This window comes from Gobius niger (genome assembly GCF_951799975.1).
Source record: "Gobius niger genome assembly, chromosome: 17".
Taxonomy (NCBI): Eukaryota; Metazoa; Chordata; class Actinopteri; order Gobiiformes; family Gobiidae; genus Gobius; species Gobius niger.
In genome coordinates this window covers 8,844,188-8,864,977 of record NC_136868.1, presented here as the reverse complement: position 1 = coordinate 8,864,977, position 20,790 = coordinate 8,844,188, and the positions used below count along the sequence as shown (strand labels likewise).

General features: G+C 41.0%; 1 protein-coding gene across 1 annotated transcript; it reads right to left on the bottom strand.

Annotated features, from left to right (window-relative positions):
* Window positions 1–933: 933 nt before the first annotated feature.
* On the bottom strand, window positions 934–17,302 carry espnla (espin like a). Its single transcript, XM_079575451.1, has 11 exons — window positions 16,779–17,302; window positions 15,863–16,053; window positions 14,137–14,323; window positions 13,566–13,748; window positions 12,755–12,886; window positions 6,179–6,331; window positions 5,454–5,562; window positions 5,199–5,359; window positions 4,900–5,064; window positions 2,923–3,920; window positions 934–1,506 (listed from the first exon to the last, which is right to left on the bottom strand). Exons 1-11 carry the CDS (start codon window positions 17,070–17,072, stop codon window positions 975–977), a joined length of 3,105 nt encoding a protein of 1,034 aa, XP_079431577.1. The 5' UTR covers window positions 17,073–17,302; the 3' UTR covers window positions 934–974.
* Window positions 17,303–20,790: the final 3,488 nt, after the last annotated feature.

Here is a 20,790-nt window from a genome sequence, read left to right as displayed (position 1 = left end):
TGGGTCAATACAATGCGTACAGTTTACAACATATGATTGTAAGTGTTCTCTAGAAAGGCAAGGGGCTTTTTGCAGGTATTTAGTTATCGTCAAACGCATCTAAATTATATCACTCCCTGTGTTGATTAGAAAATGTTAGAAAATTGATCTAAAACAGTTATAACAAAATATCCAGTAGTTTCACTTCCTGGTTATTTCAACAAACTAACTCTCGGCTCCTCCCCCTTCTCTTGCTCCCCTTCGCTGCGCAGCTGTTTCGCTGCACAGCTGAAAGAGCTAAGCTTAGCAAGAGATCGAGAGGTGAGGAATGCATTTTCTGGAGATGCAGGATCTCAGAAGGAACTTTAAGCCACTCACAACTAAGAATAACTACTAGGGAAAATTCAAAGATTACTCAAAGTGCGAGAGTGCCTCGAGATACAACTCTAGATATGTTTTTGATGAGAGAACAACATTGTAAGGGTAAAAAGCTCCTGTTGATTTTGCATAATACCCCTCTTAACACATACAGCAAACTAATGAACATTACTAACACATTACTACACAAAACTCAAGGGAAACATAGCTAAAAAAAAAAAAGATCAGTCTGTGTGGTTCCATGACATCATATTAGTGCAATATTTATTGTATAAAGTGTCTTGGAAAATACAGGTCTTGATTGTACATACACTGGCATTTGTTTCTAGGGCTGGGTTTTTGGAAATATTCAGTATTTTTGCCAATGAGAACCTGAGAATTATCACAATAAAGCACATTTTTTTATATACAGATTTATCAAAAAATCTTGAATTGTTAGAACTCGAATCATAACAAACATCTTAAACTATAAACAAGTAATAAACAAAGCCAGATTTTGGCCAAACATTCAATGTCAACTAATAGAAATACATACATTAGGAAGGACTATTTTTTAACTTTTTCATACCCAGCCCTTGAATTATTACTAGTAAACAATGTAAAAATGTAAAAAGGAACTACTCAAAGTCAAAAATCTCTGCCTCCTTCTCTTTCCAAAAGGCAAAACTGCGGTCAATGTATTTACAGATCTCATCATTACTGAAGCTGGAGATGTCAGTCCCTTTATAGAGCACACTCTCGTCTGGCGTGGGGGTTTGGACAATGACTTTTGGGACCTTTCTAACCTCTGGGAGAGTGTGTTTGATCACCTCTGTGGGGTTTTCGGGCAGACTCACTGTGTTTCCAAAGAACTTCACTTTAATGTCCTCAAAGCCGTCCTTCCACTCTCGGTTTCCCGCCTCGATCTCTTGTATGACGGCTTTGTGAAAGTCCCGGACCGTCTCCCAGGGAAAGCTGCCCACGTGGTCAAACACCTCGAAGCAGAGGAGGTGCCTCATCTTCCGCTCATCCACGGGCAGCTCCAGCTCCAGGATGTGAAAGTATCCCAGCATGAACAGGTCCAGGGTCAGTTTGTCGTACTCCATGGAAATGCCGTCCACTCGGGGCAAGAACTGCTCTGGAGAGTACAGGGCCTGCTGCTTGTGAAGTCTGTGGAGAACAAGAACTACTCATTAGCAACAAGAATAGGTCATTTTAATCATGGGATTTTCGTGGAGAATGAAAACTATATATTTTTGGAAACCTTTTGGTATAAGCAATGAGAAAAATAATATTTCCATTTGCCCTTGTCATTTGGTCATTTTTCCATTACAGTAAATGGGGAGTTCTGGTCATCACTACGGTAACTCCATAAAACATATGACAAGGGTTTCATTGACTTTTTTGATTGGAACGACCAAATGGAATTTTCTGCCAAATCTTTCCCCAATGCAGATATGCACAGCCATTATTTTTAGCAAATGTTTTTAATGTCCTGTGTGTATGATGCTTCGGTCGGTTTGAAGTGTGACAGCAGGGGGCTCTCCATTAGGGACATAGGGCTGATTTATTCAGGACATCAATGTTTAGTAGGTAATAGGGCTGAAAGATATATCGTTATCGTACAGATATTGAGATATGAACATATTAAAATCAAAAAGCAAGATAAGATCTTCATCAATAAAACTGCACTCTTTTGTATAAGGGATTCTATTTTTCTGAAAAATGTTTAATTTTCACCAAACCCATAGATATCTGGCATGAATATCGAGATATGAAATTTTGTCCATATCGTTCAGCCCTAGTAGGTAGGCTACTTCAGAGGGAGGGAGCTCATTTGAAAGACAAAAATCAGCAGATTCCAAAACAAAAGTCTCTATCTCGTATGGTTACGAAGTTATAGCCAAACATCTGCAACACAAAATACAAAGCCAGGGGGTGTACAAACGATTTTCACCATGATCTAAATCAGCTCGCCTACTGAGTTGTGGAAGGACTAATTTTAAGGCTCTGACTATGCTCTTTCCGATGCAGGAAGTAACAACTTTTGGTTAAAGGGGGGGTATTATGCAAAATCGACTTTTTCAAGCTTTACATCATGTTATGTTGTCATTCCCTCATTAAAAACATGCCTGAAGTGTTGCCTTGGCACATTCACGTATTTTTGTAATCTGTAAAAAATCTGATGGCAGCCATTTTAGGGATAGGTTTGCCTAAGTCCTCCTAGGAACGCCCCCACCTCCTGGAGACGCCTCCGAGCTTTCGTCACCAGCCGAGTAACCAACCACTGCTCCTCAGCAGGTTCTTAAAGAGACAGAGGCCTATTTCAAGACATTCGCTACAGCCATTTTGAGAGAGCAATTTTATACAAGGCAGTTATTCTAATTTACTGCATTTACAGACCAACAGAAGGTTTCATCATCATTGTAGTGTGCTATAGACTGGTGCTATGTGATTGAAAAAAACATAATACCCCCTCTTTAAGAAGATATCAGCATGATATTGGTCCATAGCCAATATAGCAAAATACCCAGATATGAATGCGTGAATGCTTTGAATAATAAAATAATCATTCACACCCCTCACCTGCGAATCTGTCTGGACGGGACACTGGAGATCATGTTCCTCCAGCTCCCCAGCATCTTGTTGACGGCTCTTCTCTGTTTGAAGAAGTGTCCCAGGGAACTGTTCATCATCTTTGTGTCCCCCACGCTGCCTCTGCGACTCAGATCGGCCTTTTCATCGATGCCCAAAGCCCCCACACTGTTTTTCCTCTCATTTTTCACCGCCATAGTGTACGCCGACATCTTCCAGTGTCCCAAAAATAGCACCACGATCCGCTCCTTCCTCAGACTATTTGTTTCTTGCACATCTGAGAGACTGTCGTCCTGGTCGATACCGGAGTCGCTGTTTTGGTCTGTTTCAAGGCACGTGCTAAGGGCCTTTGGGAGCACTTTGAATTGAGAACCTAGAGACAGTGAAAAGCCTGATCCTATAACCGGCTTTTGCGCTGTTTTTTCACATGTTTTTTCACATATTTTTTCACATGTTTCTTGTTCAATCTGTGTCTGTGTCTCCGATTGTGTCTGCGTCTCGAAAGTTGACTTTAGATTTCTCACGGAGACGCCGAACTGCTGAATTTCACCCTCAATCCGCTCCTGGCGCCCCCTGGTGGAGTTCAGCCTGTCTGACGTTTGGGAGAACACTGAGATGAGTTCAGTATTGGGCATTTTGCAGTACGGCTGGTCTGTTAGGTTGGTCATGAGAAGTGACATGCTTTGGACAATGCCTGAAATTCGGCCGCACCACACGGGCAAAGGGACTTGACAGGGGAAGTTTCGGAATTGCGTGTTGACAGTGATGTTGACTATCGGGGCGGGGAGGATGTGCCTCAGCTCCTCCGCAAGTCGGGCCAACTCCAGCTCGTAGCCGGCGCAGTTCCTCTGCATCGACACGTTGGCGATTTGCTGCTCCAGATAAATGAGGTCGGCCTCGGTCAGCAGCTCGCCAGAAGGCCCCAGGATGGCGTTGTGGGCTTGGGAGAACCTCCAGCTCACTTTGGCAAATTTCCCATTACCGTTTTCCTGCAGAGGGAGGAAAGGAAGATTGTTGTAAAAACAAGCACATAGGGAAAAATGTAAGAAGGTAAACTGCCTGACCAAAAAAAAAAACAGCACACATTCGCTGTGGCAATGTTTCAATAAGCTTCTGCAATGTCAAAAGATCCAGAGTTTTCACCAAGATCTTGCATTCATGATGGTCAAAGCCTTCTCTAGCACATCCCAAAGACTCTCAATGGGGTTAAGATCTGGACTCGGTGGTCAATCCATCCATCCATTTTCTACCTCTTTATCCGTGCCCGGGTCACGGAGCAGCAGTCCCTATCAACGCACACCTCCTCCAGCTGTGTAGGGGGGATCCCGAGGCGACACCAGAGCAGCTCACAGACATGGTCCCTCAAGCGTGTCCTGGGTCTTCCCGGGGGGCCCCCAATGGGACATGCCTGGAACACTTCCCGAGGGAGGCGTCCAGGAGGCATCCGAAACAGATACCCGAGCTACCTCAGCTGGCTCTTCTAAACGTGAAGGAGCAGCTGCTCTACTTCAAGCTCCTCCCGGGTGACTGAGCTCCTCACCCTATCTCTGTGTAGACAGCCACCATGCAAAGGAAACTCATTTCATGTGTGAAGCTGATGTCTCATGCTCCCTGAACCACTCTTTCACAACGTGAGCCCGATGAATCCTGGCGTTTTCATCTGGGAATATACAAGTGATATTGGACTTATCAACCAGAGTGTGTGCATCCTCATTTAGTTCTACTGGAGGCACAGTGTTTCTATTGCACAAGTTACATAACATCACATATAATAAAAGTTTATTAGCGGACATTTTTCTTGAGTTACACATTTTTTTCCCTCCCTTTTCTCTGATCCGTTATATCCTCTGTCTTATCGGGTGCGTTCCAAAAAGATATTTCACAGTAATGAGAGGTAAATGACCCATTACTGTTATTTATCTAATAACATTTAGAGAAATAATATCAAAAGAAAACTGCATTACTCACCTTCCTCCTCTGGTCCTCCTCGTCCAGCAGTCGGGCCTGCAGCTGCCGGACCATCACCTGTCTCTTCCACTCCGCGATAGGACGTCCTCTCTCGTCGTGGGTGGGCACCAGGTAATCAATGTCAGACAGGTTAGCCTCTTCAGAGGGCAAGACCACCATTTTATTCTGTAGGTGGATGTTTTGATGGAAGAAGTTAGTGTTTATCTTCCAAAAGTGGAAGTATTTGGTGAAGAGGTTTGAATCCGTCATACATAATATTTTGTGGTCTACTGTGTTTATAGCACCACGCTTTTACTTACAGCTTGTCCCGTGAAGGCTCCTGGTAAACTCGACTGCTTGAGGGATGTAATGGACTTTCCAAGTCCAAGTTTTCCTCCCAGAAGGCTTGCATCAGGGCCCTTATCGGGCGGGACAACTTTCTCACTCCCATCGGCTTTGGACTGATTAAAACTATTAATAACTGCAATACAAATCATAAACACTCACAGTTTAAAAGGAAACTCACTTAAAGTGTCTCTTTAAATTATGCTGAGGTTTAAGAGGAAGTGACTCACCAGATGTGGAGACTTGAACCTGTTCGATTTTGTTGGTGAAGGTTTTGTCGAGCACTATACCCCCAGCCTGGGGGTATCTGGCCTGTGGAGAGTCCTCACTCTCAGGTTGCTGAGTAAAATAAATATAATGACGATTATTATTATTATTATTATTATTATTATTATTATTATTATTATATCTCTTGTACAGGTTTAGTGCATTTGTTATGAGTGTGTAGGTTTAGCTCTCTCCCACAGTAAGAGAGTCCGAGCTTTGCATTATGAATACAATTATAAGAGTTTTATTACAAGAATTCCTCATGAATAAGGATTTGGAGGGGTATTCATATTGGATATTGTTTTTTCTTTCTCATCTGGGTCGGACATACACGTTTTATTTATACCAACTGCTCTATGAATTTGTTTTGTTTTTGTTTGTTATTGTCTGATGGAAACATGTCCACATTTTTTCTCTGTGTGGAGTTTGCCTTTTGCACATGCTTTTCTGTTTACTACATATGCTCCGGAAATCTGTTAATCCCTCTAGCAAGTATACAGTGTCTATGAACCTTGCTAAAGATCTAGAGATGGACACCAGACCCAACACGAACACCATAACTGGTACTTAATTTTAGCATTGTGCGAACATTCTTATGCAAATAGAAATTGACAGTCAGTCTCTGAAAACAGAATTTGATGTCCTATAACAGCAGCACGAGTAATCCAATTCACAGCAGAAAATTAACCTTTAAGCTATCCATGAGTTTGCTGTTACTGCTGTGGCATGTGTTTCCCAGAGAGCCGTAGTAGTCCGCTCTGCTGCGCTGCAACGAAACTGCCTTCGACTTCACTTCCTCTTCAGATCGAGCAGTGACCTCAATGGGATTATGAGCACAGGTCTGCAAAACAACACAAAGCAGTGTGATGAACAAGGTTTGAGTGCAGAACAGCTCCGAACAGATCTGATGATGGATTATGGGCTTTGAAAATGAGGAGTACAGTTTTGTGCTCCATCTATTAAGAAACACAATCAAGAAAACAGATCGAAGCGTTTCAGATGCAGAGGAAGAAACGACTAAAGTAAACAGAACTACTCAAAGAGAACAGCATCATCTCATGGTCAAAAAGACACTTTGCATCATTATGTCTAATGAAATTTTGATGATCCAATATTATTTAATTTTCAGACCATTGTCAAATTCAAGCCGACTAAAAGAGTCACAGCCACAGAGCGCACGGGCTGGTTTACACGCCGCTCACTCAGGAGGGGGGAGTTGGATGTATGGAAGCGTTTAGATCCCCTTTAATGAAGCTGCATTGTTCTAACTCCCTCCACACAAAGCGCGTATCAAACGTAAGCCTCAGAGGACATTATTAGTAAAGCCCAAACTTCAAAGCTAGCTTTAGTGCACTGCTGTTGTGGACTGTGGAGCTGAGCGTGAGGACGTTCTTCTGCTGTTTCCCCTCACGGTACTTTGAAGTCAAATATGCTGTGATAGTGGGACACTGGGGCAAAGGGAGTTGAGCAATTCCTGAAATGTATACACATGGAGAACAGAAAGGTGCGCAGATGCTACTGGGAGCATTTCTAAAGTCTATATACCCAGGTTTTTTTAAAGCCCAACATGCCACTTTTATGGTGCAGAGAAATAACTTGTGAGTTTAAAAGCTGTGCAGATAATTAGTTTTAAGTTTTATTCTTGTAGATGTCGTCAGATTCTGTCCGCTTCTCAGGTTTTTGTAAGAAGCGGACAGAATCTCTGTTCAGCTTCTCACAGCTTTATGTATTCAATTACAAGTTCAAGTCAGTTTTACTTATAATAAACAATTGGGAAATATGGGAATATGGCCAGGGGTGGGTAGTACTCAGTTACATTTAATCATGTACATGTATCTGTATTCTTACTTGAGTAAAAGAAATAGAAGAAGTAACTTGTGCCTCTGTGAGTAAAACTTTAAGGGAAAAATCTTCATGTTGATGCATAAAACAGATGCATTTTATGTTTTGTTGACATAATTATGTCTTTTTTATGGTATTTTCTTTGACAATTTATATCACCACTGAAGCATAAATCAGACTTTTACGCTTAGTTACTCTACAGTCACACTACTCAATTAAAATGTTCTCCAAGCACTTGTTTTACTCTTACTTGAGTAAATATTTGGGCCGCCACTTTTTTCCTTCTATTAGACTAAAATTACTTTTCCTTGAGTAAATATTCTGGCTACTCTATCAATCTCTGAAAGTCAATCATCCCAGTTGCCATCCTCATAGTATAAGTACTGTATGTATAACCAATATTTGCAAACATGCTCAAATTAGTTTTACATAGTCATATAATCACATTTAAATGTTTGAGATAGGTACAAATTCTGACAAACAAAAAATTCAATCTTGAGTTTTCCCATGAATTACCAACACTGCTGCTCAGATATATAATTAAGATGAACGGTTCCTCATTCTGACTCTTAATTACAGCATGTTCTGTAAATTTTAAATGAAATCCAAGTCTGAGCCATCAACCCAGACAAAATAACAAGAGCTCATGTCCAGCAGGTGGTGGAGGGTTAGTCACAGTTAACTGTAAAAAGCAATTAAAAATTCCCCAAAAAACATCTGCTGCTGAAGTTACAGGAAACATTTAGCTAACAATGAAGTGGCAACAGTTCCCGCAACAATTCTTGGAAAACAAATAGCATTTTTAAATTGAAACTTAACTTTGAGCAAAGACAATCAGAGATAAGTAATGAAACTGTCAATAATGGAAAAATAATGACATTGAAATGACACAAACATGCAACTTGACTTATATAAAGAGGAGCAAAGAAAAGACAGGATGTAAACTAATGAAGATGAACGAAATTGACAACATGTGACTGTGGATACCAGAGCTCGACAAATAAAGTCGCAAGAATTAAGCCAACCATATAAAAAGCAAACAATAGAATATTTGTTAAAACCTTTAGATTAATAGTCCATTCATTGTCCATTGTGAAAATTCAAAATGACCAAATTACACAGAATCTTCCAAAAGTGCTGAAACAACAAAACTAATCAAACTAATAGTACCAAAAGTCATCCACAACTTTACAAAACCGTAAACACTTACTGGTACAGTCCCAGCGCAGTGCGTCTGTCCCACGCAGTGACGAACACTGACCAACTCCGGCTGAAATCAAGCATTGATGAAAGCCATAATCCCACAGGAGATCTCGACCCTATCTCGCAATCGCCGACCCCTCGTTTGGCACCATCCCGTGCATCTCCGCCTCTGTGCAAGGGCCGTCGCGCAATAAACAATAAACGGCGATCGGCGAATGCCCTGAATTATTCAGCGCGGGGGATTGGGTGGCCCGCTAATGTCACTAATGCATGGATGGACAAACCAATTGCCATTTGGAGACACGAAGGGCAGGTATCAGCGGAAGACTTGTCAAAGACGCTGGAAAAGAGACATTTTATCTTGGGAACGAGTGGAAATTAATTTGCTAAGTGTATTATTTTGGAAGGTGAGGCCGGAAAGGCAAGTGCGAGCAGTTGGGACGCGCTAAACTCTATTTTCCCATTTTTTCTATGTTAGTTTCAATTTAATTTGAGCATTTTTGATGACCCAGTAGAATAAAATAGCCATTAGGTTTAGGACAGAGCTTTGACAGGGAACAGCTGGAGAAATAAATAATCACTGAATTTCTGTTAAAACATCTGAACAAAAAATCTTACTCCTAAGGGGGAATTGAAAAATAATAATAAATAAATAATAATACTGAAATAAGTAATACTGTAAACCCCAGCTGAACCGAGTGCATTTTCTCCAGATTGGCTTTACCCAAATCTAAAAGCTTCTGGACTGGAGCGGACAGCCTATAGGCCAGGGTAACGCCTCATTTGAAAGCTAAGTTCTACAAGACTGATCATGACTTTTTTGTTGCCCTGTCGCCGCGTTTTTGTCACATTATTGTCGTGTTTTCATCATTTTTTGTTGCTTTCTTCATTGCCTTTTGACGCTTTGTTGTCACTATTTGTGTGTCTGTTGCGTTTTCATCCTCGTTTTTGTCACTATTTTGGTGCTTTTTTCTAGAAGCTTTTTGGGTAAAGTCAAACTGGAGAAAATGTGCTTGGTTCAGGTGGGGATTAAGACGTTAAGTTATTGAAAATTTACTAATAAAATAGAGAGCAGCTGCTTTGTTAAAGCTGCTCTAAGCAACCCGGTCCGGCACCGATGCATAACCAATGAGCTCCTCTAGATGCCCCACATGTGCTCCACACTCGCATACAGCAGAAGGAGACCGGTGCTGCACCTGCACCTCCCTCACCCGTTTATTATAATAGATCCATGCCCTCACCTCACAGCACACCCCCAACACACGCCTTGCCCCCGCACCATGTAAACACAAACATGTGAAAGAGACATCACAAATGTTCGAAGCAGAAGATGCAGCAACAGTTAGCGGCTAACAGTTTACAACAAGATGGTGAACTGACAAACATCTGACCAGCCTGCTCTGATGCAGCCGAAATCCTTGTGAAATGTCAGTTTGTTTATTAATCCAATATCTACAGGAGCTGTCAGGTCTTTTCTCTCTTTTTTTTCCCTCACAAAGCAAAGCAGCACCAGAGGAGAGGCTGAGGCATTCAAGGGTTGCAGGAAAAAAAGGACTGCGCTGTAAACTTCGTTCTAAATGGCCAAAAAAAGTGACAGACTTTCATCAAAGTTGCAGTTTAGCATCCATCCATCCATCCATTTTCTTCCACTTTTCCGTTTCCGGGTCAGAGCAGAGTTCACTACTTCACCTACTGATGGAAAAAATTCAAAAAGACATTGCTTAAGGCAGCTTTAAACACAGGACAATGCAATGTCCAAGCAAATGTAATGTCCAGGCAAACATTATGTCCAAACAGAGGTAAGAAACTCCAGACTATTTACTGCAAAGAAATCTAAACAACTTGTAAACTGTGATAATTGCCACAAGCAAAGTTTACTTAGGTCTAAAATGAATAATAAGCATTGAGGAGCTGCCTGTCAATTCACCTGCAAACACTCAGTAGTAAAACGTTGTGCGTCACAAATAGGAAACGTAGCCCGGGTGTCCCAGTAACACACTGATGCTTGGGTTTCTAAAAATAGCACAGTGTTCTCTTCTATCTCTCCCTTGAGCAAAAAGCACGGCCAGTGCCAGGATGCTGTTGATTTGATTGCAGCTGTTACGGAAACTCAAGATACACAAGGAGCACGTGAGTCATTGACCTGTTAAAGTGAGATCGAAAGATTTGGGCAGAGGCCAGAAAAACAAAAACAAATCTCTGGTTAGGGGTGGACCCAGCTCTCAGGTCAGTGTCCGGAGATGAGTTTATCGGACACTCGGAACTCGTGATCAACAGAGAACTGTGTGTTTGTGGCACATCTACAACAAGCTGTAATAAAGAATATCAGGAGTTAAAACTTTTTCAGTTGCCTGTGTTTGTGTTCCTAAGATGTTCTAACAGTTCTGGAAGATAGGCGGCATGTGACACAGTTATGTGGGATTTTGAACATAACAAAATAATACGAGCCTGAGAGCTGGACAAGTATTAATTCACACTATGACCCAAGCCAAAACACTGGACAGGTTCTCATGTGTCTTGCCCAATAACGCAACAACATTAAGCAATACCAGTGACAGGGATCCAAATGCCAACCTCACTATTTTCAAGCTTTTCAAAATGAGGTTTATCAATAAGGGCAAGAGTCAGGGAAAAGCTGATTAATGTGACGATTTGGCTTTACTTAATCAAATAATATTTTTTATTTCAACACTCGAAATTAGCAAGGCACAAAGACTGCAATTAATTAGGTAACAAAAACAATGACTCTGTCTAAATAAGTATTTGTCATGGAAAAAGCCAGCTAAATCTGTAGTTTTGACCTCCAAATGTTCTTACATGATTCATGTACTAGTTAAGCACTTTATATTTCAGTCATCTCGTTTTTTAAAATGTGCACTGTGAACTGAATGTTTAATTTAAAATATTAATCTAATCACAATTGGAATACCAATACCACCCAAAAGTCGTGCAGCCCTACTTCTGCCAGTGTTGCCCCTTGTCCTTGTTACATAACATGTTTTCTCACTTTGTGCAGCTCACTGTCCAAATAAGTGACACTTATTCTCATTGGAAAAAAAAAACATGACACACAATCAAAGTGAATTGACATCCTGCTCTCCAGCTCCGCTGCGGATTGGGTTGCCAGTTCCCGGCAACGAATCGGTGAAAACTGTGAAACTAAAGCTTGTGGATCCCATAACGAATTGAGCTGCGGGACTTCCACCTGAGAGGGGTAACCGATATCAGGGCCTTAGCTTTGGCTAGCACCTGCAACACAGGCTGATTAGCTCTCATTGTTAAGAGTTGATTATTTCTGCAGCTTCCGATCGCTACATCTTTGTGAAAGCTCGTTCCTGTGTGACTTATTCATGCTTTTCTACTGACAGACGCCTTCAATTACTTCAGTGAATATTAATGTCTGTTGGTCTAGGCTGCTGCAGGTGAAGTGTGATATGGGGAAGCTTCAACAGGTCTGCTGACAGGTCACTACACTTTTCCATTCACAAGTTTGATCTCAAAATTACTGATGCTACAAAATACATTCTGGTATCAACATCAACAGTGAATACATATGAATGGACATCTGGCTGTAACACTCGGAGTAAATAACACATTTAGCTTAGGCTTAGGTTATGTTTGCTAAAAAGATAAAATATTGTCAGAAGAGTTAAAGAACCTGTATCATAAAACAAATATTACAGGAAGAATGCACCAACTTGATTCACAGCATTTAGCCACTGCACCAATTGGTATAATTCGATATATATATAAAGAGTCTTAATAAACGACAGTATCAAAATTCATCCCTAAATCTCTATAGATCCATTTACTCACTGACACGATGCTTTGTGGTTTTAAGACAGAACCTCCATTAGAAATGTAATATCCTCATTATCATCAATTAAAAAGATTGATCAGGTTCTTTCCGTCCTGTTTTGACCCCTGGCACAAACACTGTGATAACACTGAAATATTCATTGACACATTAAGGCATGTCGTGATCAAAGAACAAAAGAGCCCATCTCAGAAAACCCTGGAAACTGAGAAGAGCCTCCTCTAACACTCAAGGCACCATCAGCTCTATTGGACGACTAACAAAGTATCAACATACACGAGAAAACAATGAGACCAAGAAGAGGACAGAAACAGACACGGCATCCGCACACAACAAACCAATGTTCAGTTTTATAAACATATCATGAATGCATGAAATTGACTTTGTAGCACATTGACTCACATTGTGCTTCATGGCACGCAGGTATCTGGCACATCCGCTGTGGCCGTTGTACTCTGCCAGGTCTGCAGCAGAGAAGCCGTCCACATCCCTCTCTGTGGGCTGTGCTTTATGGGCCAACAGCAGCTTACAGCACTGACAGGACAAAAACAAAAGCTTCAATAACATCCAGTGTTAATTTCGTGTGTGTTATTTTTGACGACTAAAATTGGACTAAAACTAAATTAAAAGTTTTTCATGAGACTAAAACTATGACTAAAATGTCCAGATATTTTAGTCGACTAAAATAAGACTAAATAAAAATGAAAGGGAGAGACTAAAATCATCCAAACTTCTATTGAGCGTCTGAAAGAGCCTCATATCATGTAAATTCACTGCCCAAGGATCAGCTCTGAGCTTTGTTCATGTGGAGCAGCTCCATGAAGCAGAGGAACAAGATTAAATATGATTATAATGAATATTATAAATGCAAAGTCGACTAAATTCGTCTTAAATTTAGTCGACTAAATTTACTTGCAATTTTAGTCGACTAAAACTAAACTAAAATTGAAGATATTTTTTTGGGACTAAAACTAGAATAAAATCGAATTACATTTCCGTCAAAAGACTAAGACTAAAACTAAATTAAAATATGTTGTCAAAATTAACACTGATAATAACATCACATTTTATATAGGACCTAGGACACTCAGCTGTTACTATTGAGTTATGGACATGGCTCATAATATGTGCAGTCAAGTGTACATCTTCTGTAATACACAACACAGACAAATGAGCCTATTTGGTAACTGATGAAATGTATTACAATGTTCACCTCCAATTCTCCATTCTCCGCAGCATCGTGAAGTGGCGTTCCTCCCCAGTAATCTTTAATGACCTTTGAGCCCACGTGCAGCAGCTTCTCCAAGATACAATAGTGGCCCCTGCTGGCGGCAAAGTGCAGCGCAGTGGCGCCCTCCCTGTCCTGAGCGCAGAGGTCCACATCCGTGCGGGTCACCTAGAGTTTCAGGGCAACCGTGAAACAGGAGACCGTGGTGAAAGACAGATGGAGGAGAGAAAGAGAGAGGGAACGAGACAGAGAGAAACAGAGAGAGACAGAGATAGACAGACAGACAGACAGACAGAGAGAGAGAGACATGAAAAATGTTACAGCACATGATCAATACAGGTATTTTAGGTGACAACTCTGCTCTTAAATTGAAAAGGCAAAATGTTACTAAACTGCTTTGTGATGTGGTTGGTTATTAACATACTAATGAAAATACTGTCCATGCTTTCAGTAATATTGGCTAATATTAATATTATCTATTAAACTATAACAAACAATGAACACTTCTCCACAATAGATAAAAAGATACAAAGTTACTCAGCCCCAGAGCACTGACCAGCCACAGCACGACGTCCCTGTGCCCCATGTGAGCAGCCGCATGCAGGCAGCTCATCCCGTCGTGGGCCCTCAGGTGCACGGCTGCTCCACACTCCTCCAACAGGAACTGCACCACAGGCTGGTGTCCCTCCTGACAGGCCAGATACAGGGGAGTGGCGCCCAGGCCTGTCTGACGGTCCACACTTCTGAGGGGACAAAGGTTCAAAGATACTATATTTGGTGTATTTTAATCTATAAACCATGCTAATAAAATCTGTTTCATACAAATAGCGTCAACATTTATTTTCTGTGAATGTGAATTGTTCAAAGAAATCAAACGTATGGTAGTCTGCCAGTATCAGGAAGTGGAGTAAAGCTGCAGATGGCCGACATGGGATCGACAAGAGCAGCGTCCATTCATTATTTACTATGGGTCGATGGTCACATGTAATGCTCTGACCTCAACATGAGGCATACACTCCCATACGTGCTGGGAATACATCCTGCTTCACTCACTTTATCTGCTGCATCTAAAGTAAGGGGGGGTCTGTTTGGATCATGTTGAACCGTAAAGTGCATCATGGGAGTGTCATACGGGGTTTAGATTTCACTTGTCATTCGTATGATCCACCCGAGGAGCATAAATAAGGACACATTTACAGCCAGTGAAAGCATCATTCACTGACCTCATTGCCAACAGAGTGTCAAAGCGGCAATATAGGCTTTCCATATAGAGTAACTTTAGACCAGGACCTCAGTGACGTACATAGGCTGGGTTTGTCGATGTGTAATTGTCACAAGCTGAACAAAGCACTTTCAATTACACTGTGCTTTACAAATAATCTTGCAATGTTGTAAGACAAAAATCCTTTGCAGTAAAGCATTTTATGACCTCTCAGTATTTATGTCCCTTGCTTTGCTTTTATTAGATAAGGGTGTCCAAACTGTTTTTTGAGGGTCTCATATTGATGTGTAGAGGGTGACAGATCAGTAGTCAAGGCAGTGAAACATTCAACTGGGTACTTTTAAGAGAGGTTTAAACCATTCCCTACAACCTTATTTAGGCTTGGAGACTGTAAATCAGCTCGGTCTCACAATAAAATGTTACTGGCAGTTTTAATCATGTAGAATTGTTAAACTTGCAGTAAAAAGTACCATCTCTGGTAATGTGTGCCAATTCAACAAGAACAAGGCCAGCAAAAATCGGTCTGAGGGTCACATTTGGCTCCTAGGCCACACTTAGGGCAGCCCTGTACTAACAATTGGAAAATGTAAAAGCATATTTAATAAATTAGATCTATTTTGCATGTACTTGGATAATATGTTTATGCTGGCCTGGATACTTCACTTTACATTGTCTTATTTACTATTTTGTTTTATTGCCTTAATGTTCAGTGAAGCCCTGTGAGGCAACTCCTGTTATGATATTGGGCTGTACACAACCATTGATTGATTGATTGATTGATTGATTGATTGATTGATTGATTGATTGATTGATTTAATAAACTACCAAATGTATCAAAATTAAAGACAGCTTTTATCTAATTAGACTCTGTACTGATATTTAAAGCTTAACTTTCTTATCCTTCCATGTACCAAATGGATCAACTACTAGCCCCATCTTGAGGTAGTCGTCCTTGATAACAGTGGTATAGCAATACTGTAACGCATGATACGTTTACCTTTACTTGTGCTATACCAACAAGCGACATGAAACAGACTATGTCCTTTATTAAATTTCTCACCTGGGTGCAAGTCGTGTGAGCAGTTTTAAACATGTGAGGTCTCCATTGGCTGCTGCATAATGAGCAGGTAACGCTCCACAGTCAGTCTCCGCCTCCACTGCTGCCCCCACAGAGAGGAGCCACTGAACCACCTCCACACAGCCAAACCGAGCGGACAGGTGCAGGGCAGTCGCACCTGCGGCGTCTCTGTCCTGGAACATACAGAAAAGTTACATTCAGTTTTGTAAATTGTAATCAAAAGGAGAGGGGAGAAAAAGATGCACAAAAGAATTATGACATAGACGTCTGTAAAATACTTCAATCAAGTATTTGCCATTTTGATCCAATGTAGCTAACGAAGAAAAGCTTGAAAAAATGTAATTTATAGTGTACTGTTCTGTAAATAAATGAAACAATATATAATACATGTTTATATTTGGATATTTTAATCACAAAAGTAACAGCAAAACTTCCTAAGTGCCAACTAAATGGAACTTAATCCTTGATTCTGCAGCCACATGCCCAGATATGAAGAATATGTTTGTACGGTTTTAAGGAATTAAACTTATTGCTTCAATATATATAACTTTAACCACCAATAATGCTATTTAACCACCAATAAGCCCAGCAATATTCCAACATTATTAAATATGACGTGTAAAAACCTTAAAGCATCTGGACATAATTACAATTGATACACGTCACAAAAAGGCATCCAGTGACACAATCCTCTGTATATGATGTAAGGAGGTCCTGAATGTGAAGGAGTGGGTGTGAGGCGCCTGTACTGCTCCACTGATGTAACTGAACTGGGGGATTACTTTGAACAATTCAAAGCCAGGGTCTAAATTTAACCCCAAAGAACAAAGAAACGCGTGTCATGTGGTGCGACTCCAAGGCATCTGAGCTCTTGAAGCAGATTTCTTACATGTCTTACCTCTACCTCGCACCCTCCTTGCTCTATAAGCCATTTAAGCTCTCTCGCGTGTCCCGTCGCGGCCGCATCGTGGGCCGGCGTGGCAAGGTTCAAAGCTCGAGCGTCTCCTCGAAGACCAAACTCGCCGACGAGATACTGAAGGCACTCAAGCTGCCCACACCTCGAGGCGTGGTGGACCGGGCCCGCCCCGTGCGCATCCACGATCGAAGAGGAAAGATGCCCAGAAGATGCAAGCTCCTTCAAGGTAGAAATCTCCCCCGTTCGGGCCGCCTGGATGGACCTATGCAGCACCATCCCTGGAAGCTACAGGCGAACTATAGCATCACAGAAGGCTACATGCAATGCTCCATAGACCTCATACAATAATAAAAAAGTCATCCAGGCCAAGAGGGGAAAGCGACACCGGAGAGGCAGGCAGCTGGCAGGCACGTTTGGGGCAGAGAGGAGGGGTGAACGCAGTGAGATAGAAAGGTAATGAAAGAGGGGGTGATGGAGAAGCACCTCGGGTCTCCGGTATGCAGGCACTAGCCGTAATGCTGATTGTCTGGGCTCAGAGAAGACTAGGCTGAGTTTGAAGAAGCTGGAAGGCTCATGCTTTTTGGTCAACTCATTCATCATAAAGCCACACTGTGGAGCATTCTGGATCATACTGTCTGCTGCTTTGACACTGTTCACGACTCAAAACTAAAGTAATCGAGGAATAAGTGACATTTGTAAATTTGTCCTTGATTTGAGTAACCAATTCTAAGAAATCTGTCCATGGAGCAAGTTCTTAAAGGTGCATTATGGAACTTTTATTGTGAAAAAAGAAAACCTTCATAGCTGCGCGTAGAGTACCTTTTTGTGACCCAGTGGTTGTATGGGTGGTTAGCATGGTTACTTTTGACCACAGTGGTCTCTACAACGCTCAAGGATCAATTGTTTGTTAGGTTTTCTGGTGAGAAGGTTTGTGAGCAGTGAAACCCTACAAGAAATTCTTAAAACAAATTCATCCTGGAGCATCATAGAGGCCACTGTGACTGAAAGTAACTATGCTACCCACTCACACTAATAACACATAAAAAGTTCTATAATGCACCTTTAAACTAAGAAGAATTATCATATTTTTTCCCCATGTATATTAAGATTTGTTATATAATTTTGAGAGCAATGAGATCTTTTTTCTCTTCATTAAAGTGTAAAAAAAATTGCCCCATTTAATTTTTTTTGCCACAATAAAATTTAAACTATTTCTAGAATATTTTTGACAGTCATACCACACATGCTCCTAATACACAGGGCTCTATCCTGGGGCCCCTCCTCTTTTCTTTGTATATGTTGCCACTTGGTTTGATTTTTGAAAAACACAAACTTTCTTTTCATTGCTTTGCAGATGATATTCAAATTTATCTGCCTCTAAATCAACCTCGCTCCAAACTGTGTCAAATTGTCTGCAAGACATAAAAAATTGGATGGCACAAAATTTCTTAAATCTTAATGAAAAGAAAACAGAGATGGCATTATTTGGTAATTTTAACGCTGCAGATATTGCTCTGCTTGGCCCACTTGCTCCTTATGTTCGTCCATCTGTGAGGAATCTTGGCGTCATGTTGGACAGCTCTTTTAAACTACACAAGCAAATTAGTTCAGTTATCCAAACTAGCTTTTTCCAGATGCGCCTTTTAAGTAAAGTAAAATCCTACATTCCTCCAAACGAACTTGAAAAAGCAGTACATGCACTCATTACCACTCGTCTAGACTACTGTAATGCTTTGTACTGTGGTTTGGACAAAGCGTCCATTAAGAGGCTACAAATGGTCCGAAACGCAGCGGCCCGCTTGCTGACCGGCACCAGGCGACGTGAGCACATTACACCTGTGCTCGCCCATCTGCACTGGCTTCCTGTCTGTCACAGAATCAATTTTAAGATTCTTTTAATTGTTTTTAAATGTTTAAATGGCTTGGCACCTTTGTATCTGTCTGAGCTACTATCTGTCCATTCCCCCGTCCAGAGCACTTCGCTCAGCTGACCTGCTCCTTCTGGATGTGCCCAAAACGCACATGAAAACCAGAGGAGACAGAGCTTTTTCCGCTGCTGCCCCCCGACTGTGGAACGGTCTGCCCCTCAACATCCGTTTGGCCCCGACTCTAAGCAGTTTTTTAAGTCCTCCCTTAAAACCCACCCTTTTTACACAGGCCTTTTAATATGTTATACTGTTTCTCCATTGTATTTTTTGTTTAATTGATGCAATGTTTATTATGCCTTGTTTGTATTTGTATTCCTAGTCATTTGTTTGTGTTGTGAAGCACTTTGGGCAGCCGTGGTTGTTGTAAATGTGCTATAGAAATAAACTTGACCTTGACCTTGACCTAATACTCAGCTGGACAGAGACAGCACTAATATGACACAGGGATACAAAAAAAAAGCATTTCAAATAGAATCAAATATATATTTACACCTAATGTTTGGCTACCTGTGGGTCAAAGCAAAGCAGCATCATCTCCATGGAAATGAGCTGGCTATGTCCCGCCCCCAGTGAGGTTACAAGTCAGGTTTGAGGAGAAGTGAGTCCAATTACTTGCAAGACGCACATTTTTAAAAGCATCATAGACAGAACACTTGCGCTGAAATTAATGCTGTATTTCATTTAGAATTGATTTATAATTGATTGATGTTACGCAGAGATGGCTTTACCTGGCTCTGAAATTAAATTAGCAACAAATTGGAACTCTTTCCTTTATTATAACTTAGTAATGAACTGTATTCGTTTAATGCCGAGTCTCACATTAGAATAGTCTTGTGATTTTGTGCCGAATCCTACCAATATATTCCCAAAGTCGTAAGTGCTCACTCCTTAAAATATGCCTCAGTAGTAAATCGAATCGACTTGATGCAGATACACAGTGAAGTTTCTCATGTTTGTCGGGCGGCGCGCTGAAGGAAGCTTGGGGAGAACCACAGGTAATGAAAGACGTGTGTGTTGTAGGCCTCTGTGGCACTGGCCATCTGCTGGCACTGTGCACGCTTCACTGGAGCTGGGAAACTTAAGCACCGGGAGAAAGCGCCAAGGCACGCTGCGCTACAAAGATACCACAGTTTACCAATAATAAGGGCATTAAAACATACCCCACAGAGAGTGACCGCTCATCTGGTCCGTATTTAGGATGTCCAGTGTCTGCAGCTCATCAGGGAAAGTGCGCGTCCGTGTCGGGTTTCATAATGCATTTAGCTGATTACAAACGTGACGCGATGGAAAAACAATCTCATAACAGGCTTCAGCTCCAAACTCCAAAGTCATGGCCTTTTTATTATTTATATGAATTAATTTACATGATAACTTAATTTAATAAGGAATGATAAAGTACTGACGAGAGCTGTCCAGATCTATTACAGTTTACATAAGAAAATCATTTGGGCAACGTCATCACTTTAAAGGCCCTATACCTGATTTTTTTTTATAGAAAACAATGTAAGACGACTTTCCTAACATGTAGCATCCCAATTCTTCAAAGGGACAAGTTTATAGCCATGTTTCACAACTTCTGGACTCACTTTTCAGGGTCACTTTTACAGAAATGCGAGAAAACTGGCCTTCAAGTTCATAAAATTGTTCCAAATGCATGCTTTATAATTACAGGCGCAGTGTTTTATACCACAAATGTCTGTTTAGAATACACTAAAGCAGGACAAAGCAAATTTCCTTCCATTACGATAAAGAAATCAGGGATAGTGCCTTTAAATATTATAATACATATTGATATGAAATTGAGTGTAAAGAAAACGTTTTTCAGATCACATATCCATGATAATACCCAGTCTCTAGTAAAAGAATGGCTCGCATTACAAGCATTTTAATAACATAAAGTGTGAAAACCTGTTACCTTATAGTTATTAAGCCGATAAAATATGTACTATAGTGGCAGTTTGTTGTCAATGAATTTAAACGAGTTATTAGGCAACTTAAGACTTTTTGAAATCTTGTACAGTTGATTTAAGCCAATATCAACACGGTGGATGAGTGGTTAGTGCTTT

Excerpts from the sequence above, each read along its gene's own strand:
- espnla (XM_079575451.1), bottom strand. The coding sequence starts at position 17,072 with ATGGTGCTGCATAGGTCCATCCAGGCGGCCCGAACGGGGGAGATTTCT. Across the intron at positions 12,887-13,565 it reads CGGAGAATGGAGAATTGGAG|TGCTGTAAGCTGCTGTTGGC; the intron begins GTGAACATTGTA and ends TTGTCCTGTCAG. Across the intron at positions 1,507-2,922 it reads CCGTCCAGACAGATTCGCAG|ACTTCACAAGCAGCAGGCCC; the intron begins GTGAGGGGTGTG and ends TGTTCTCCACAG.